The sequence below is a fragment of the Capsicum annuum genome, chromosome 7 (assembly GCF_002878395.1).
Source record: "Capsicum annuum cultivar UCD-10X-F1 chromosome 7, UCD10Xv1.1, whole genome shotgun sequence".
Taxonomy (NCBI): domain Eukaryota; kingdom Viridiplantae; phylum Streptophyta; class Magnoliopsida; order Solanales; family Solanaceae; genus Capsicum; species Capsicum annuum.
Window position 1 is genome coordinate 10,201,678 of NC_061117.1, and position 15,176 is coordinate 10,216,853.

The 15,176-nt window shown below is 30.9% G+C and overlaps 1 protein-coding gene across 1 annotated transcript; it reads left to right on the forward strand.

Moving 5' to 3' along the window:
- Positions 1–502: 502 nt before the first annotated feature.
- LOC107852636 (probable flavin-containing monooxygenase 1) lies at positions 503–14,099 on the forward strand (the record flags this gene model as incomplete). The annotated part of the gene is given in 5 exon segments (XM_047415186.1): positions 503–1,023; positions 9,589–9,826; positions 9,917–10,095; positions 12,425–12,786; positions 13,539–14,099. Coding segments are annotated over 5 exon segments (1,569 nt in total). The 3' UTR covers positions 13,894–14,099.
- Between the last annotated feature and the right edge of the window lie 1,077 nt (positions 14,100–15,176).

Consider the following 15,176-nt stretch of genomic DNA (forward strand, 5'->3'; position numbering starts at 1 on the left):
ATGTACTTGAAAGTTGAAAAACCATGCCATTTTTTCATGTTCACGTTTTTTAAAATTTGACTATAACAGTGATGAAATGGCTCCCACATTGTTCTATCGATATTTTATTATTTATGATAATGATATAGACCAGTCATGTATAAACATGAGAAATAGTGCACATTTTTTATTATTTCACTTTTTTCTTGCCGGCCACACATCAAGAATCGGATAATAATTAATACTGCATCCCTCAATAATATTTATTTACTATTAATTTAACAAACATTTAAAAAAATAATAAATAAAAGAATTATTTTACTTATTATAATAAATTTAATAAATTAATGTAATTTGTTATAACAAATGGATAAATTATTCATTAGTGTTTTAAATTATTGAACATTTATTTTTAGTTACTTGAACAAGTAAAAATAGACGAGATAAAACTAAAACCCTTCAAGTAATGTAATTTGTTATCCTTAACCATTCAAATCCTTATATATTCTCCTGTTTTTTTCAGTCACTTCAACAACAACCAAAAAAAAAAAAAAAATTATCTGAAAACCTCTTTATAGTTATGTGTCATCATTTACAACAAGCATCATCATGGAGGAAAAGAGAGTAGCTATTATTGGAGCTGGAATTAGTGGACTTTTAGCATGCAAATACACACTAGAAAAAGGATTCATTCCAATAGTTTTTGAAGCATCAAATGCAATTGGTGGAGTTTGGACACAAACAATTGAATCAACAAGGCTACAAAGTCTAAAAAGTACATTTGAATTCACTGATTTTCCATGGCCAAGAAGTGTTAGAAGAAGTTTCCCTCATAGCACTGAGGTATTGATGTACGTTGAGGAATATGCAAAATATTTTGGGTTGATGGAATATATTCAATTGAATAGTAATGTTATTGGAATTAATTATGTTGGAGTTTGTGATGAAATGGAATCTTGGGAGTTTTGGAGTGGAAATGGGAAACCATTTGGATCAAAGGGGAAATGGCAAATCTTGGTGCAACGTGAGGACTTCACCACTCAGGTATGATTGGATATTCTGGCTGTTTATTTTTTCTACCTAATATACAGATATCTAAGTTGTTTGAACTCTTTCAGGATGTTACCGCACCCAGATTCTTCAAAAATACATTATTTTTAAAAATTTGACACACACCCATTCATATTTTTAAAGACTCCACACAACATAGATAGAGATTATATATTCATCAGCTATTTTTAGTGCAACGTTATGAGATAAACAAAAGAATTTCACTGCTGTTAATAAAAATGAACTTCACTTCTGTTGATTTGTTTTTTGTTTCATATATATATACACACACTAGACATTGAACGGCCCGTTTAGCGGCTCAATATTGTAGACATTGAACGGCCCGTTTAGCGGCTCAATATTGTAGTTTTAAGAGATATAAATAATTATAATTTGCTATTTAATTATTACTTGTAATAATATTTTACTTAATTATCATTTCTAGTTAATATAATCAGTTGTTCGTTATCAATTGTGTTTATTCATTTGATTAATGTAATTCATATTTGTTCACTTGAAGCTTCATATATGAATACATAATTATAAAAATATTGTCAAAAGATGACTATATCCATAAGAATTCAATTAGAGACGAAAATGACAAAAATGTTTTAATGTCCTTTGCTGAATAGCATATGTTCATTCATAAAAATCATATAATGAAACAATACAAAAAGTACAATAGAATTTTTTTTAGTCCATTTGTATATTATTAATAACAATAACTCGGGAAGGAATAGAGTACAAAAACATTCTCTCTCTCTCTATGGCAATCGAAAGTGAATGGAAAAACATAAATTTTACTTTCTTGTGAACATTTTCATTTGAATAAAATAAAGAGAAAAGACACTGTTATCCTCTTGAACTATAACGAAAGTTGTTGAGATACACTTCAACTTAAGAATGTTCTATTACTCTCTGAACTATTTTAGAGTGTATTAAATACGTCCTTCAGTGTTGACATGACATAAAGAGTGTGTTCACTCTCTTGAAAGTAAGTGAGGGACGAAAAATAAGGCAAAAATCTGATTAATAATAGACACATGTCCCTTTTTAATTGGACACATAATTATAAAGATTAAAATTTATATATATTAATTATTTTCCTTTCTTTATTTTTGAAATTATTTCCTCCTCATATTTAAACTTTTATATTTTTTCCTTTTCAATTTCATTAATTTCTTATCTTTTCAATTTTAACAAATTTGAAAAATTCCCTTTTTTTAAGAAAAAAAGAAAATATATATAAAAAAGAAGTTTCCTTGTTTTAACATTTTTTATTTGATTTGCTTCACTTTCTTTTTGTATCTGTATGAAGTTAATTTATTTTAAATACAAAACACTGAAATAAAATTTGAAATCAAATTCAAAGGAAAAGTAAAGAAAAAAATAAAAATAAGTAATAGAAATAATAAGAAGGTAAAAGATTAAAAAAAATATATGTGCATTTATAGAAAAATTTAAATACAAAAAAAAAAAAAGAAAAGTGAAAAAAAATCATGTGTATTTGAGAATATTAATACAAAAAAAAATAAGATGACAAACAAAAATAAAAAAAATTACCTGCATTTGTGAAAATATTAACTACAAGGCAAAGGGAAATAAGAAAGTGCATGTATTTGAGAAAGTTTTAAATACAATGCAAAGAAAAATTAAAAAAAAAAAAGGTGTATTGGCTTATTTTAAATATAAGACAAAGAAAATAAAAATAAATAATAATTAAAGAAACTTTAAATATATATATATATATATATATATATAAAAGAATAAAGGGGGGGGGGGGGGGGGGGTTAATAGGACCTCCTTTAAATTGGAGTGTGTCTTAGGAACTTTCGTTATTGTTCAAGGGCGTAGCAATATCTTTTCTCTAAAATAAAATTGAATTTTCATCAAACAGAAAGTGAATAAAAATGAGTAGTATATTCACCATACAAGCACTTCACTTAAAATTCACTTATTTTAAATTAGAGGAAGTATAGACCAATCATTTATTAGCGGATATAACATTTGTGGAGAATTGTGATGGACATTGTCTGTCCACGGAGATATTTACAACTTAGGATACAATAGTCATATATTGAAAGAATTAAGCATGGTTTTATTGTCATTAAAAGTTTGTGGACGAATTTTAAAGCTGATAGCATAAGCAAATACTGAAGACTTTTTTGAAATGACGAAACTACCCTTGATCGTCCACCTGCTTCCTTTTCTATATAGTAGGAATTTGGTCATAAATATTATTAACAATATTGCAAAATGTGGTTTCACTTTAATCTAAAATACTTGTTTGTCCATGAAAATCAAAAACGTATTTTGAAATACGATTTAATCATTTTTTATTTTTTGAAAAACACATCTTCAGGTGTTCATTTTTTTTTTATACAAAATTTTTCTATCACTCTATATAGAAGTACATCCAAAGTCTAAAATATTTTTGAAAAGGAAAAATGCTCAAATATATCATCGAACTATCAGAAATGGCTCATTTATGTCATTCTTTAAAAATTTAGCTCGTTTATACCATCGCCATTAAAAAAACAGGTTCATCCATGCAATTACTTGTTAACGATGATTTTTCAAAACATCTTTACCACATGTTGTCTTATTAGAGGTCCGCGTCATTAATTAAAATTATGTGGTTGTCCCAATTAAGTTATCTAAGCAGATGAATATATTTCGCGATATTCATAGGCCAAACTCCAATAACTGCAAAAGCAAGTGAGACCTAAAATATTCTTTTGCCAAGTCTTACAAACCCCATGACTAGTTAATCATTCTCTATTGCATATATTTTGATTGATTAATGTTTATGCTTCAGGAATTTCTCATTTAATGCTATGACGGGTGATCTTTCTCAAATTCAAGACACTGACTAGCATGACAAAATGTAATAGAAAATAAATGAATTCTTATTGATTTAGTTTAATTAATGACATGGGCTTCTAATAAGACGCTACATGGCAAACTATTTTTTGAAAAATCACCGTTAACAAGAAATAGCATGGATGAACCTACTTTATAATGGTGATGGCATAAACGGGTCAAGCATTTAACGGATGACATAAATGAGTCATTTCAGAGAATTTGATGGCATATTTGACCCTTTTTCTCTTTTGAAAATACTATGGTCAACACAACTCCAACTTTGATTTTCATAGCCAAACAGGTCCATAGTTGTAGTAATATATATGTGTGTGTGTATGTGTGTAGATATATATGTGTGTGTATGTGTGTATATATGCGTGTGTGTATGTATGTATGTAAGTATGTGTATATATGTGTGTGTATGTATGTATATATGTGTATATATATGTATGTATATATATATATACATATATATATATATATATGTATGTTTGTATGTATGTGTATATATATGTGTGTGTATGTATGTATGTATGTGTATATATATGTGTGTGCGTGTGTATGTATGTGTATATATATGTGTATATGTATATATATGTGTGTGTATATATATGTGTGTGTGTATATATATATATATATAGAGAGAGTAAATACATAATTACCCCCTGATCTTGTTCGTGATTTGCAAAAAGACACCTAAACTTTAACTTCGACCTATTACCCCACGATTCTTCTTTATTTCGTTGCAAACACACCATTTTGATCCCCTGCGTGTACACACGCTTTACAGGTGCGTGAAAGGGCTCAAATTTGACTTTTTTGATCAATTACAAGCTGCCACGTGTAAAATAATTTAATATATAATTTATATATTTTTTAAAAAAAATTAATATTTTTTTATTTTTAAAAATTATTTCATACCCCCCACCCCCGCAATCTCCCATCCACCATTGTCTTCTTCCCCAACTTCTTCTTCATCACCATCACTCAACAACATCAATTACGCCCACAACAACAACATCATCATCATCACCATAAACCCACCCTTTATTCTTCAACACAATGCCATCATTAAAGCTCCTCCATTGAATTTTTTTTTTTTTAAAATCATATCATTAAAGCTTTATTTTGTAATTAAATCATATCATTTAACTACCCATCATTTCTTCTTCAACAGAATATCTTCTTCAACATCATTAAAGTCTTCAACACAATGTCACCATTAAAACTCTTTCATTGAAGTTTTTTTTTTTAAAGCTCCTCCATTAAAGTTTCATTTAACTATCTTTAAAACTCAATTCAATCATTTAACTATCCTTAAAACTCAATTCAATCATAAAACTAATTTTTGAACTGATTTAAAAAAAAAAAAAAACTTGAATGGCAAGAGTGCTGGACGCGAGGCGGCAATGGGGAGTGGGAGGAGGAGGTGCTGGACGTGGGGGGAGGGGGAGGTGCTGTACGCGAGGGGTGGGGAGGGGAGGGGAGGGGAGGTGCTGAATGGGGGAGATGGAGGTGCTGGATTGGGGGTGAGGGGAAAAAGGGGGTGGGGTGGGGTGCTAACTTAAATAAAAAGAAAAATTGCATTAAAAAAATAAAAATATATGAAATTAAACGTATTTGACAAGTGGCAATACCTGATTGACGCGTGTATTTTACTCTCCTTGTTGTGACTGAGATTCAGCAAAAAATGGTGTGTTTCCACCGAAATAAAAAAGAATCGTAGGATAATAGGTCGAAGTTAAAGTTTAGGTGTCTTTTTGTAAATTTCGGACAAGATCAGGGGGGTAATTATGTATTTACTCATATATATATATATATTAAATATATATATACACACACATATATATACGCATATATACATACATATGCATGCATGCATCTCTCTGTCTCTATATATGTATGTATATATTGATTTGAATCTTAATCATTTAACTTTTGGTTATTACAATTGTTTTTTTCTAGAACTAAATATTATTCCTTTCCTCTCATATTACTCCATCCGTTTCAAAATAGTTGGCCTTCTTACTAAATATATTTGTTTCAATTTAGTTGGCACATTATGAAATCAAGAGAATTTTATTATGTTCTTTTAAAATTATCCCGATTATTAAATGACTACATAGCATGTATATACTTACATTTATACTTTCAAAGCATGATTAATAAGGCTAATTTGAAAAAATAAGCACCCAGTTAATATTTTCTTAAGAAAAGTGTCAAGTCAATAAGGGTTAACTATTTTGAAACGGAGGGGTACTTGGTATGTTTGTTAAAATAATTTGTCTAAAAAATAGTTGGCATGTTTATGGAATCCAGAAATAATTGGACACTTTTTCAACTTTACCCTTAGTAATTTAATGAAAGAGTGATTAAATCTAATAGATAATAGCAATATTTAATGTGAGATTAATAGAGTAATATTAGTCAATTTACATCCCTTATTAATTTCTTCTTAAGAGTTATGCAAAAAACAACATGACAACTAATATGAGACGGATAAAGCATAAATTATACAAAATCTTAGTCATTAGTGCATTCATTTCGTTTTCTCTTATAAGTGTTTAATGAATTTGAATGATTAAGAAAATATTTTCTAATACTTCATCCATTTTCACTTCTATCCATCACCATTGTTATTAACTACCACCATCCACAATCATCATCATTTTCAATCACCATGATCAATACCACCACCATCTCTAACCCCCAAGTATATCTATTCATCACCATCAATCACAATAACAATATCACCATCAATCACAATCACCATAACCACCACAGATGATTGCCACTGTCAATCACTATCACATATCATCAGTAACCATTATTAGTCATCCCAACCATTATTTATCACAATCATCTATGGCAATAATTAGTTGTCGTCATTCTCATCAACTATTACTGTTTATAACCATTATATTAAGGATAAATTATATAATATCGTCCCTTAAATTATCATTATTATTTTAAATCTCAACTCTTTAAAATAATTATTTCTTCTGTTTTGAAAAGAATGATCTACTTTCTTTTTTAATCTGGTTAAAAAAGAATGACCCTTTTCCTTTATTGAAAATACATGAATTTCAATTTTCTAAATGGCCTGTTTGAGATCGTAAGATTAAAGTGCGTATCGATAAATTTGACAAAACATTAATTTAGGACCACAAGACTCAAAAGTCTTCTTTATTTTCTTAAATTTTTTTTTTTTTTTTTCAAATGGAGGGAGTACATAAATCCTTTGTTTTTACTTTTGTTCTCTAAACCATTGGATACATTACATCTACCCCAAAATCTGACTTTTTTCCTACACAACCAGCAACTCCCACAAAACTGATCCCTCTATTTTCTTATCGATTTTCAGCCACTCATCCACCAAAAAATCATCGAGATCTAATCTCCTTCACTCCCTCGTTGTTTCTCTCTTCTCCCAATTACCAGGCCCCAAAATCATTTTCTCGACCATCTCCGACCAAACAACCACCATTAGCTCACTATTTCCAAAAGTCCAACGACGATTACCACTATCAAAATGAAAACCTCCCAAAGTGTCATTCTTTTTGACAAATGCTGGAGAATTTCGACGATACAGGTGGACATCTGGCCAGATTTGATCGAAAATATTTGTTTTCTCTATTTAGAGGCTTCTAGAAAATCTATGTATATAGCCGATTTTCATGTAGTTGATAAGTAGACTAATGTATCTGATTATGGTGGGATGGTGAAAGACATGAAGATACATCATAGGACTTGCTAAAAAAAGTGTAGATGCTATGTATCGTATTAATTTTTGTGTACAAATTCATAAGAATGATGTATTTGATTGAAAATGTGACAAGATTGTGTATCAAAATCTTTTGTCTTAAGTCGTTGACAATCACTTTAAGTTGTCCCAAAAATTCAATTAAATCTCTCAACTAAGGTCTGTACCTATTGAACACTTCTACCCTGTGAATTTGGACCACCTGAGCATTTTTTTGACAATCAACTAAAAGTATAAGATGTATGCAATCCACTTGCACCAACGAGACAATTTGATAAATAAAATATTAACATGTGTCATGTGAGTTCAAAAAAGTAATTTAAAATGTATTACATAATTAAAAAAAAGAAAATTATATTTAATTTTTTTTTAAAAAAGGGAAAAACACCTGTAACTCATTTTTCATCCTTCTCTTCTTTATAAACAAAGCAACAAAGTCCGCCAGAGCACAAACCACCGTCCACCACCCCTTTCCCCTTTTTTCTTCTTTATACATAACAAAAATAGCACTCAAATAACGAAATTGGTCATCATCTTCTTGACCCTCCTCTTAATTCTTGATTTATTTTCAAAAAAATAGTTCTTTGCTACTATTTTATTTCTTTTTAATTTTTGTAAAAGTAATTTTTTTTTGAATCAATCAATTAAATTTTCAAGAAGAAAGAAGAAAACATATTTTCGTCACTGACAATGATGACGGGGTGGGGGATTGAAGACAACGACGACGGGGTGGGGTTGGGGTGCTGTAAAGACGAACTGGAGTGGGGGTGGGGTGCTGTGAAGACAACGAACTGGAGTGGGGGTGGGGTGTTGTGAAGACGACGATAACGGGGTGGGCTTGAGGTGCTGTGAAAACGACGAACTGGGGTGGAGGTAGGGTGCTGTGAAGACGATGAAGATGCAGGGGTGGGGTTAAAGACGACGAAGATGCAGGCGTGGGGTGGGGTGCTGTGAAGGCGATGACACGGGAGTGGGGGTGGGGTGCTGTGAAGACAATGACGTGGGGGTGGGGTGGGGTGGGGGTCGGAGGGGTTTGTGTTTTTTTTGAAAAAAAATTAAGAAATTATAATAATTATAAATTATATTAATAAAATAATTTAAATATAAGTTTTGTAATTAAAAAAAGTAAAATATTATTTTTTCTTCGATTCACGTGTCCAAGGAAAGCGTAACATTTTTTCTTGCCAAATTAATATTTTGTGCCTGATAGGTATCGATTTTAAGTACTTGAGGTATCTGATAGGTACATGCTTTAGTTGAGGAGTTTAAGCGAATTTTTGGAAAAACTTAAAGTGATTGTTGATGACTTAAGCCAAATATTTTTATGATACATAAGACTTATGTATCAGAAAGAGATATTTATTATTGATACATAAAAATATGATTGAATTAGTTATATATTAAAAAATGATATATCTGTTGCAATTAGATGTATCTGACTGCTTCAAAATCAGAAATTTTATATAGTTTTAAAAAGAGTGAGGATAAAAAGTAATTAATTACTGTTGGAACATATTGATACATGTTGATACTCAGCTAGCTTAGTTACTAATTAATTCAGTTAGTGATTAGCAGCAATCAGTTGGTTACTATTCCATTGAAAATTAGTCAGTTAGTTGGCTCGATGAGCTGACAACTAATTAAGCTTAGGAAGCTTCTAGAAGTAAGTGATCTTATCTCAATATTTAGGTGCATAGATCTTAGCTGAAATCAGTTGTACCATAACATTTTCAATATACAGTTTCTCTCTTCTTCTACTCTGCTCATGTAAGTTCATACTACTAAGCTTATTATCCTCTAAACTTGATGAATTTTGACAATTACTAAAGAGTTGGGATTATGAAAGTTGCCCTTATATTAATGTAATCTGCTGTGTTCTTTTCTGGAATATGAAGTGTATAGAATTAAACAATCTGTTGTGTTCTTTTTAGGAATATGAAGTCGAGTTTTTGATTCTATGCATTGGAAGGTACAGTGGTTTAGCAAATATGCCGGAGTTCCCTATCGGTGAAGGGCCGGACGTTTTCGCTGGGAAAGTGATACATTCCATGGAGTACTCAGCCATGGACAATGAAAGTGCTAGAAAACTGATCAAGGGAAAGAGAATCGCAGTTATTGGTTCTCAAAAATCAGCTGTAGATGTCGCGGCTGAATGCGCAAATACTAATGGTAAGAAACAACTTTTCATCGATCTCATATATTTTGATGATAATATTTAAGTTATGTATATTAACGATATTAATATTTTTTATGACTTAGGCCCTGAAATCCCTTGTACATTGGTACAAAGGACGATACCATGGGGAACTCCTAATGGGTGCTTTTGGTGGGGAATTAATCTTGGATTTTTATATGGTAGTCGATTTTCAGAGCTCTTGGTTCACAAGCCTGGTGAGAACGTCATCTACAGTGTGTTGGCCTCCCTTCTTTCTCCTGTGGTAAAATTTCTTGAAACCGAAGAAATTAACTACTCCCTCGTTCCATTTTATATGTCGTCATTTGATCGGATACAGAATTTAAGAAACAAGTAAAGACTTGATGCTTTTTACCAAATTGTCCTTCATTAAAAAATGTACTATTATTATTTTTAAAGCCAAAGTTATTAATAGGCACTCAAACTTATTTTGAAAATTCACTTAGACCCATTAACTATGACCTGTACCTATCAGACCCCTAAACCCCCGAATTTTGATCCAATCGGGCATTTTTTGCCTACATGGCACTGCGCGTGCAATGCACTTGCTGTAGGAGCGTGAGAATTTTTTTTTTTAACTAAATTACGAATTGAAATGTGCCAAGTGGCACTATGGGGCCCAAAAAATATTAATTAAAAAATTTATATTTATATTATTTATTAAAAAAAATTTTAATTATTATAATTTCTTAATTCTTTTTTAAAAAAAGCACCCCCCTATGTCATCTTCATCACAGCACCCCACCCCACCCCGAGTCTTTATCGTTTCAACCCTACCCCACCCCCGCATCTTCGTCGTCACCCCAATCCCGCGTCTTCACATGAACAAATTCTTTTTAATCCACCATAATTATTTTCATTTCTTGAAAATTTCCAACAAAATTCACTTTTTTTTCCTCCACTAGTATCACCATATCTTGAAAAATTACAACAAACATCTTTTTCTTTTTTTATCATTCCTTGGAAATATTTACAATAAAGATTACTTTTTTGTTGAAAAATTACAAGAAAGATCACTTTTCTCTCCATTAATATCACAATTTTATGAAAATTTTCAATAAAGATGGCTTTGTTCTAGACCCACTTTTGAATTCTTGAAGTAGATTTAAACAAAAATTGTGTGTGTGTGGTTTTGAGGTTCACAGAAAAGTTTAATGGAGAAGAGGAACGTCGGGGGGTGGGGGTGGGGAAGAAGATGAACGCTGGGGGAGGGGGGGCTGGGGGGTGGTGGGGGAGTTTTTTACTTTCATTTTTTTTAAAATTTTATAATTTTTTTTTAATAACCAATTTTTTATTTTTATTTTTTTAAATAAGTTTATAATTATTTTTTAATAATTTGGTTCCTCAAAGAAATTTTTTATTTTTATTTATAAAAATTTTATAATTTATTTTTAATGATCAGTTTTTATTTTTTAATAATTTGGATCCTCAATGCCATTTTTTATTTTTATTTTTTAAAATATTTTATAATTTCTTTTTAATAATCGGTTTTTTATTTTTTAAATAAATTTTAATAATTTAGATCCTCAATGACATTTTTTATTTTTATTTTTTAAAATTTTTATTATTTTTTTAATAATCAATTTTTTATTTTTATTTTTTAAATAATTTTAGAATAATTTTTTAATAATTTCCTCAGTGCCATTTTTATATTCTTTTTTTTTAAATTATAATTAATTTTTAATAATTATTGGACCCACAATGCCACGTGTCAGCTTTCAATTAGCTCATTTTGCCACATCATCGCGTGTGTGCAACACACACTTTGAGCTTTTAGCTAATAGGGAAAAAATGTCCAATTGGATCAAAATTTAGGGGGTTTAGGGGTCTGATAGGTACAAGTCATAGTTGAGGGGTCTAAGTGAATTTTAGAAACAAGTTTGAGTGTTAATGCTTTTTAATTAAGTGGGTCCTTATGAGTGGAACAAATAAGGGTGAAAGTGTAATTGTGTCTTTAAATAGTTACCAAATAAGAAAATATGACTCTTTTTTAGACGAATAAAAAAAAAAATGATGACACATAAAATAAGACGGAAAAAGTAATTTTTGTTTCATCATTTATGTTTCTTAATTTGACACAAAACTAATAAAGATAAAAGGAATATTTTGGATTGATGTGATCTTAAACCAAATATGTTAATAATCCTCAAAAATGCCGTTTGAATATGACACATTTTTAAATGTAAACTTCTCATTTATTTTTAGCGAAATAACTTATAGTCAAACAAATATCTACTATTTTTTAAATTACAAGCTTCAAAAGAAAAATAATTTTTCCCTAAATTTAGTGCCTAGTTAAAATTACTCACCCTTTTCGAGTATTTATACCAAATCAACCAAGTTATCGTGACTCGTTAAGCGATTTAATAAAGTAAAAATATACAATAAGTAATCATAATTAAAAAAACAATTGTGTATATTTCAACACATGTAATGCATACATTGGTTTAATTTAGTGTGTAGACATCGTGTCTGAATAAAAACATTACATAAATTGAAACTGTAGAAGTCATTTATTCATATAATATTCTTTGCTAATGCTTTTATTTTTTATTGAACAACAATTTTTTCAGAGATGGGGTTTCTCAAAATTTGCAGAGAGTTATCTTACATGGAACCTCCCATTGAAGAAGTACAACATGGTACCAAAACAAAGTTTTCTTCAAGACATGTCTTCTTGCAAGGCGATTTTATTGCCTGATGATTTCTATGGCAAAGTTGAAGAAAGAAGCATTATTCTCAAGAAAACACAGTGTTTTAATTTCTGCAAAGAAGGATTGATTCTTGATGGTGAAGTTGATGAGCCAATAAAAGTTGATCTTGTTATCTTTGCTACTGGATATAAAGGTCAAGAAAAGTTGAAGAATATGTTTTCCTCAAAAAGTTTTCAGAATTACATAATGGGGTCACCAAATTCAGTTGTTCCTCTTTACAGGTGCACATATATACTACTACTATCATCCCACCCACCCAACCCCCGCCCAAAAGAAAAAAACCATTATTCAAGTATTGTATTGTTATTTTTTGAACTATTTTAGTGAAAATCCTGAATAGTCCATCACCGGCCACTAGGACAAAGTAGAATCAAGCTAAGTTGGTTATGCTTTTAAGTCATTGATATGATTGTCATTAGCATATTATCTTGTATTAGCTATTGAGACGTGAAATCCACTGTGTCAAGGTTGTACCATCGATTTTCTTTAAAGAATCTCTTTATAGTTTTTGCATATTTTTATGCAAAAAAAGATTGATGGATGTTCGCTGGTTTTCTTTATAAAAAGAATCACAAAGAAACCAATGGACGATAGTAAAATTGCCTTCTATTAGTGGAAATGTTAGAAGGGTAAATTTGTATATTTTCCCTGGTGTCACATCCCAATCAGTATTCATGTAATATCTAGTTTTTAAATTTTTAATAATACTTGTTGCTTTTTTCTTTTACTTTGTTCATCTTGTTTTTCTATTACTTTGTTCAATTCTACTTTGATTTCACTTCTTTTTGAGTTAAGAGTCTATTGAAAACATCTCTACCTTACAAAGTAGTTGTAAGGTCTGATTATATGCATTGGACCCTCTTCAGATCCACCTATAAAATCACAATGGTATGTTATCATTGTAGTACTAATTAGATCCATGTTCTTGATATAATTTCCCTTTTTTCTCTTTCTTTTTGCAAAATCTTGGTAGGCACATAATACATCCAAGAATACCAAACCTAGCAATAATTGGATACTCAGGGAGCATAACAAATCTCCACACATCTGAGATGAGGTGCCAATGGCTAGCACATTTTCTTGACCAAACATTCAAGTTGCCAAGCATTAAAGAGATGGAAAAAGAGATCCAAAAGTGGGAAGATTACATGAAAACATATGCTGGAAAAGAGTACAAAAGGGCTTGTATTGCTGCCCTACACATTTGGTACAATGATCAATTGTGCAAGGACATTGGGTGCAACAATAGAAGAAAGAAGAGTTTCTATGATGAATGGTTTCAACCATACTTGCAGTCAGATTATGTTAGGCTAAGTCCTAATAACTAGTCCTATTAAGTATTTTGTGTATTTTGATGCGACAGAAGTCATTTTCTAGTATTTTCTTTAGTAAGACATTTCTTGTAGTTTGATTGTCTGAAAGTATTTTCTTATTAGATTCGGCAAATGACTTTCCTCAGTTGTGCGCCGAAGTTACAACCATATAACTTTGACTTTATTCAGTCCTATTAAGTAATTCGTATATTTTGATGCGACGATAGTCCTTTTTTGGGATTTTCTCTAATAAGTATCATTTTGTTATTTGATTGTCTGAATATATTTTTCATCATAAGGGGAAAATGGCTTTCCGCACTTGTGGGGCTGAAGTCAGATATATACATTTTTGGATTTACAAAATGGTGAATCCCCGCTCTCTGAGTTTTAACCAGTACTAGCGAGGACTTCAGGTGGTCCTAAGGGTCTAGCTTATGGGTGACGGCCGCATGCGTGCCATAAGTGTCATGCTAGTATGTTTAGAAGCAATAGTTGGAATCTTGGGATTTTAGAGTGAAATTCTTTTAGGACTTACGAAGTTTTGATGATTGACAAGAGGTCATGGAACAAGTAAGCATAGCTGGTTCATGAAAAACTACTTCAAAAGAGTTAACTTTGCAAAAGGACTTTTTGTTGATAAAGTCACACGTGCAAAAATAAAGAAGGAAGTTTGTTACTTCAGGTAAACATTAGGAGATCAGTCCTTGTGGAGTTAAAAGTCTACTTAGTTGTGAAGATCAATAGAATGAAGTTATAAATATCAAGGACTTTCAAAACAAAATTTGCGCACTCATATTGAGAGAAAAAAAAAAGTAGAACACGAGCAAATAAGCAAGAACAATTTTTGAGAGAGTTCTCCCTAACTATCGAAGTGCATCCTTGTCACGACCTGAGCCGAGGCCCTGGCAGCGACGGACATCCCGAACTACGAAGGACCTAGAAACCCCTTAGCATACTATTATAAGCAGATCCATGCATAAATCTATGTGCAGAAGATATAATGATACTCAATGAAAACTTATAGTCAAATCATGTCAAAGGTGTTATGACAATATAATAAGCAAATCTCGTCCACGAAGTCTCTACTGAATACTGACTATCTAGGCCGGTACAATGCCAGCTGGACCATAAACTGAAAGAAGTCAACATATGAATAAATGTCTTTCGAAAGATGGATGGTTCACCAATTCTATCATTATCCCAATTGTTCTACTGATGTAATAGACCACGGGACAGTGTCTCAGAGCCTGTATTATTGTAATACCTCATATTTCTCTAACTCAGTTTAACTCTCAGTA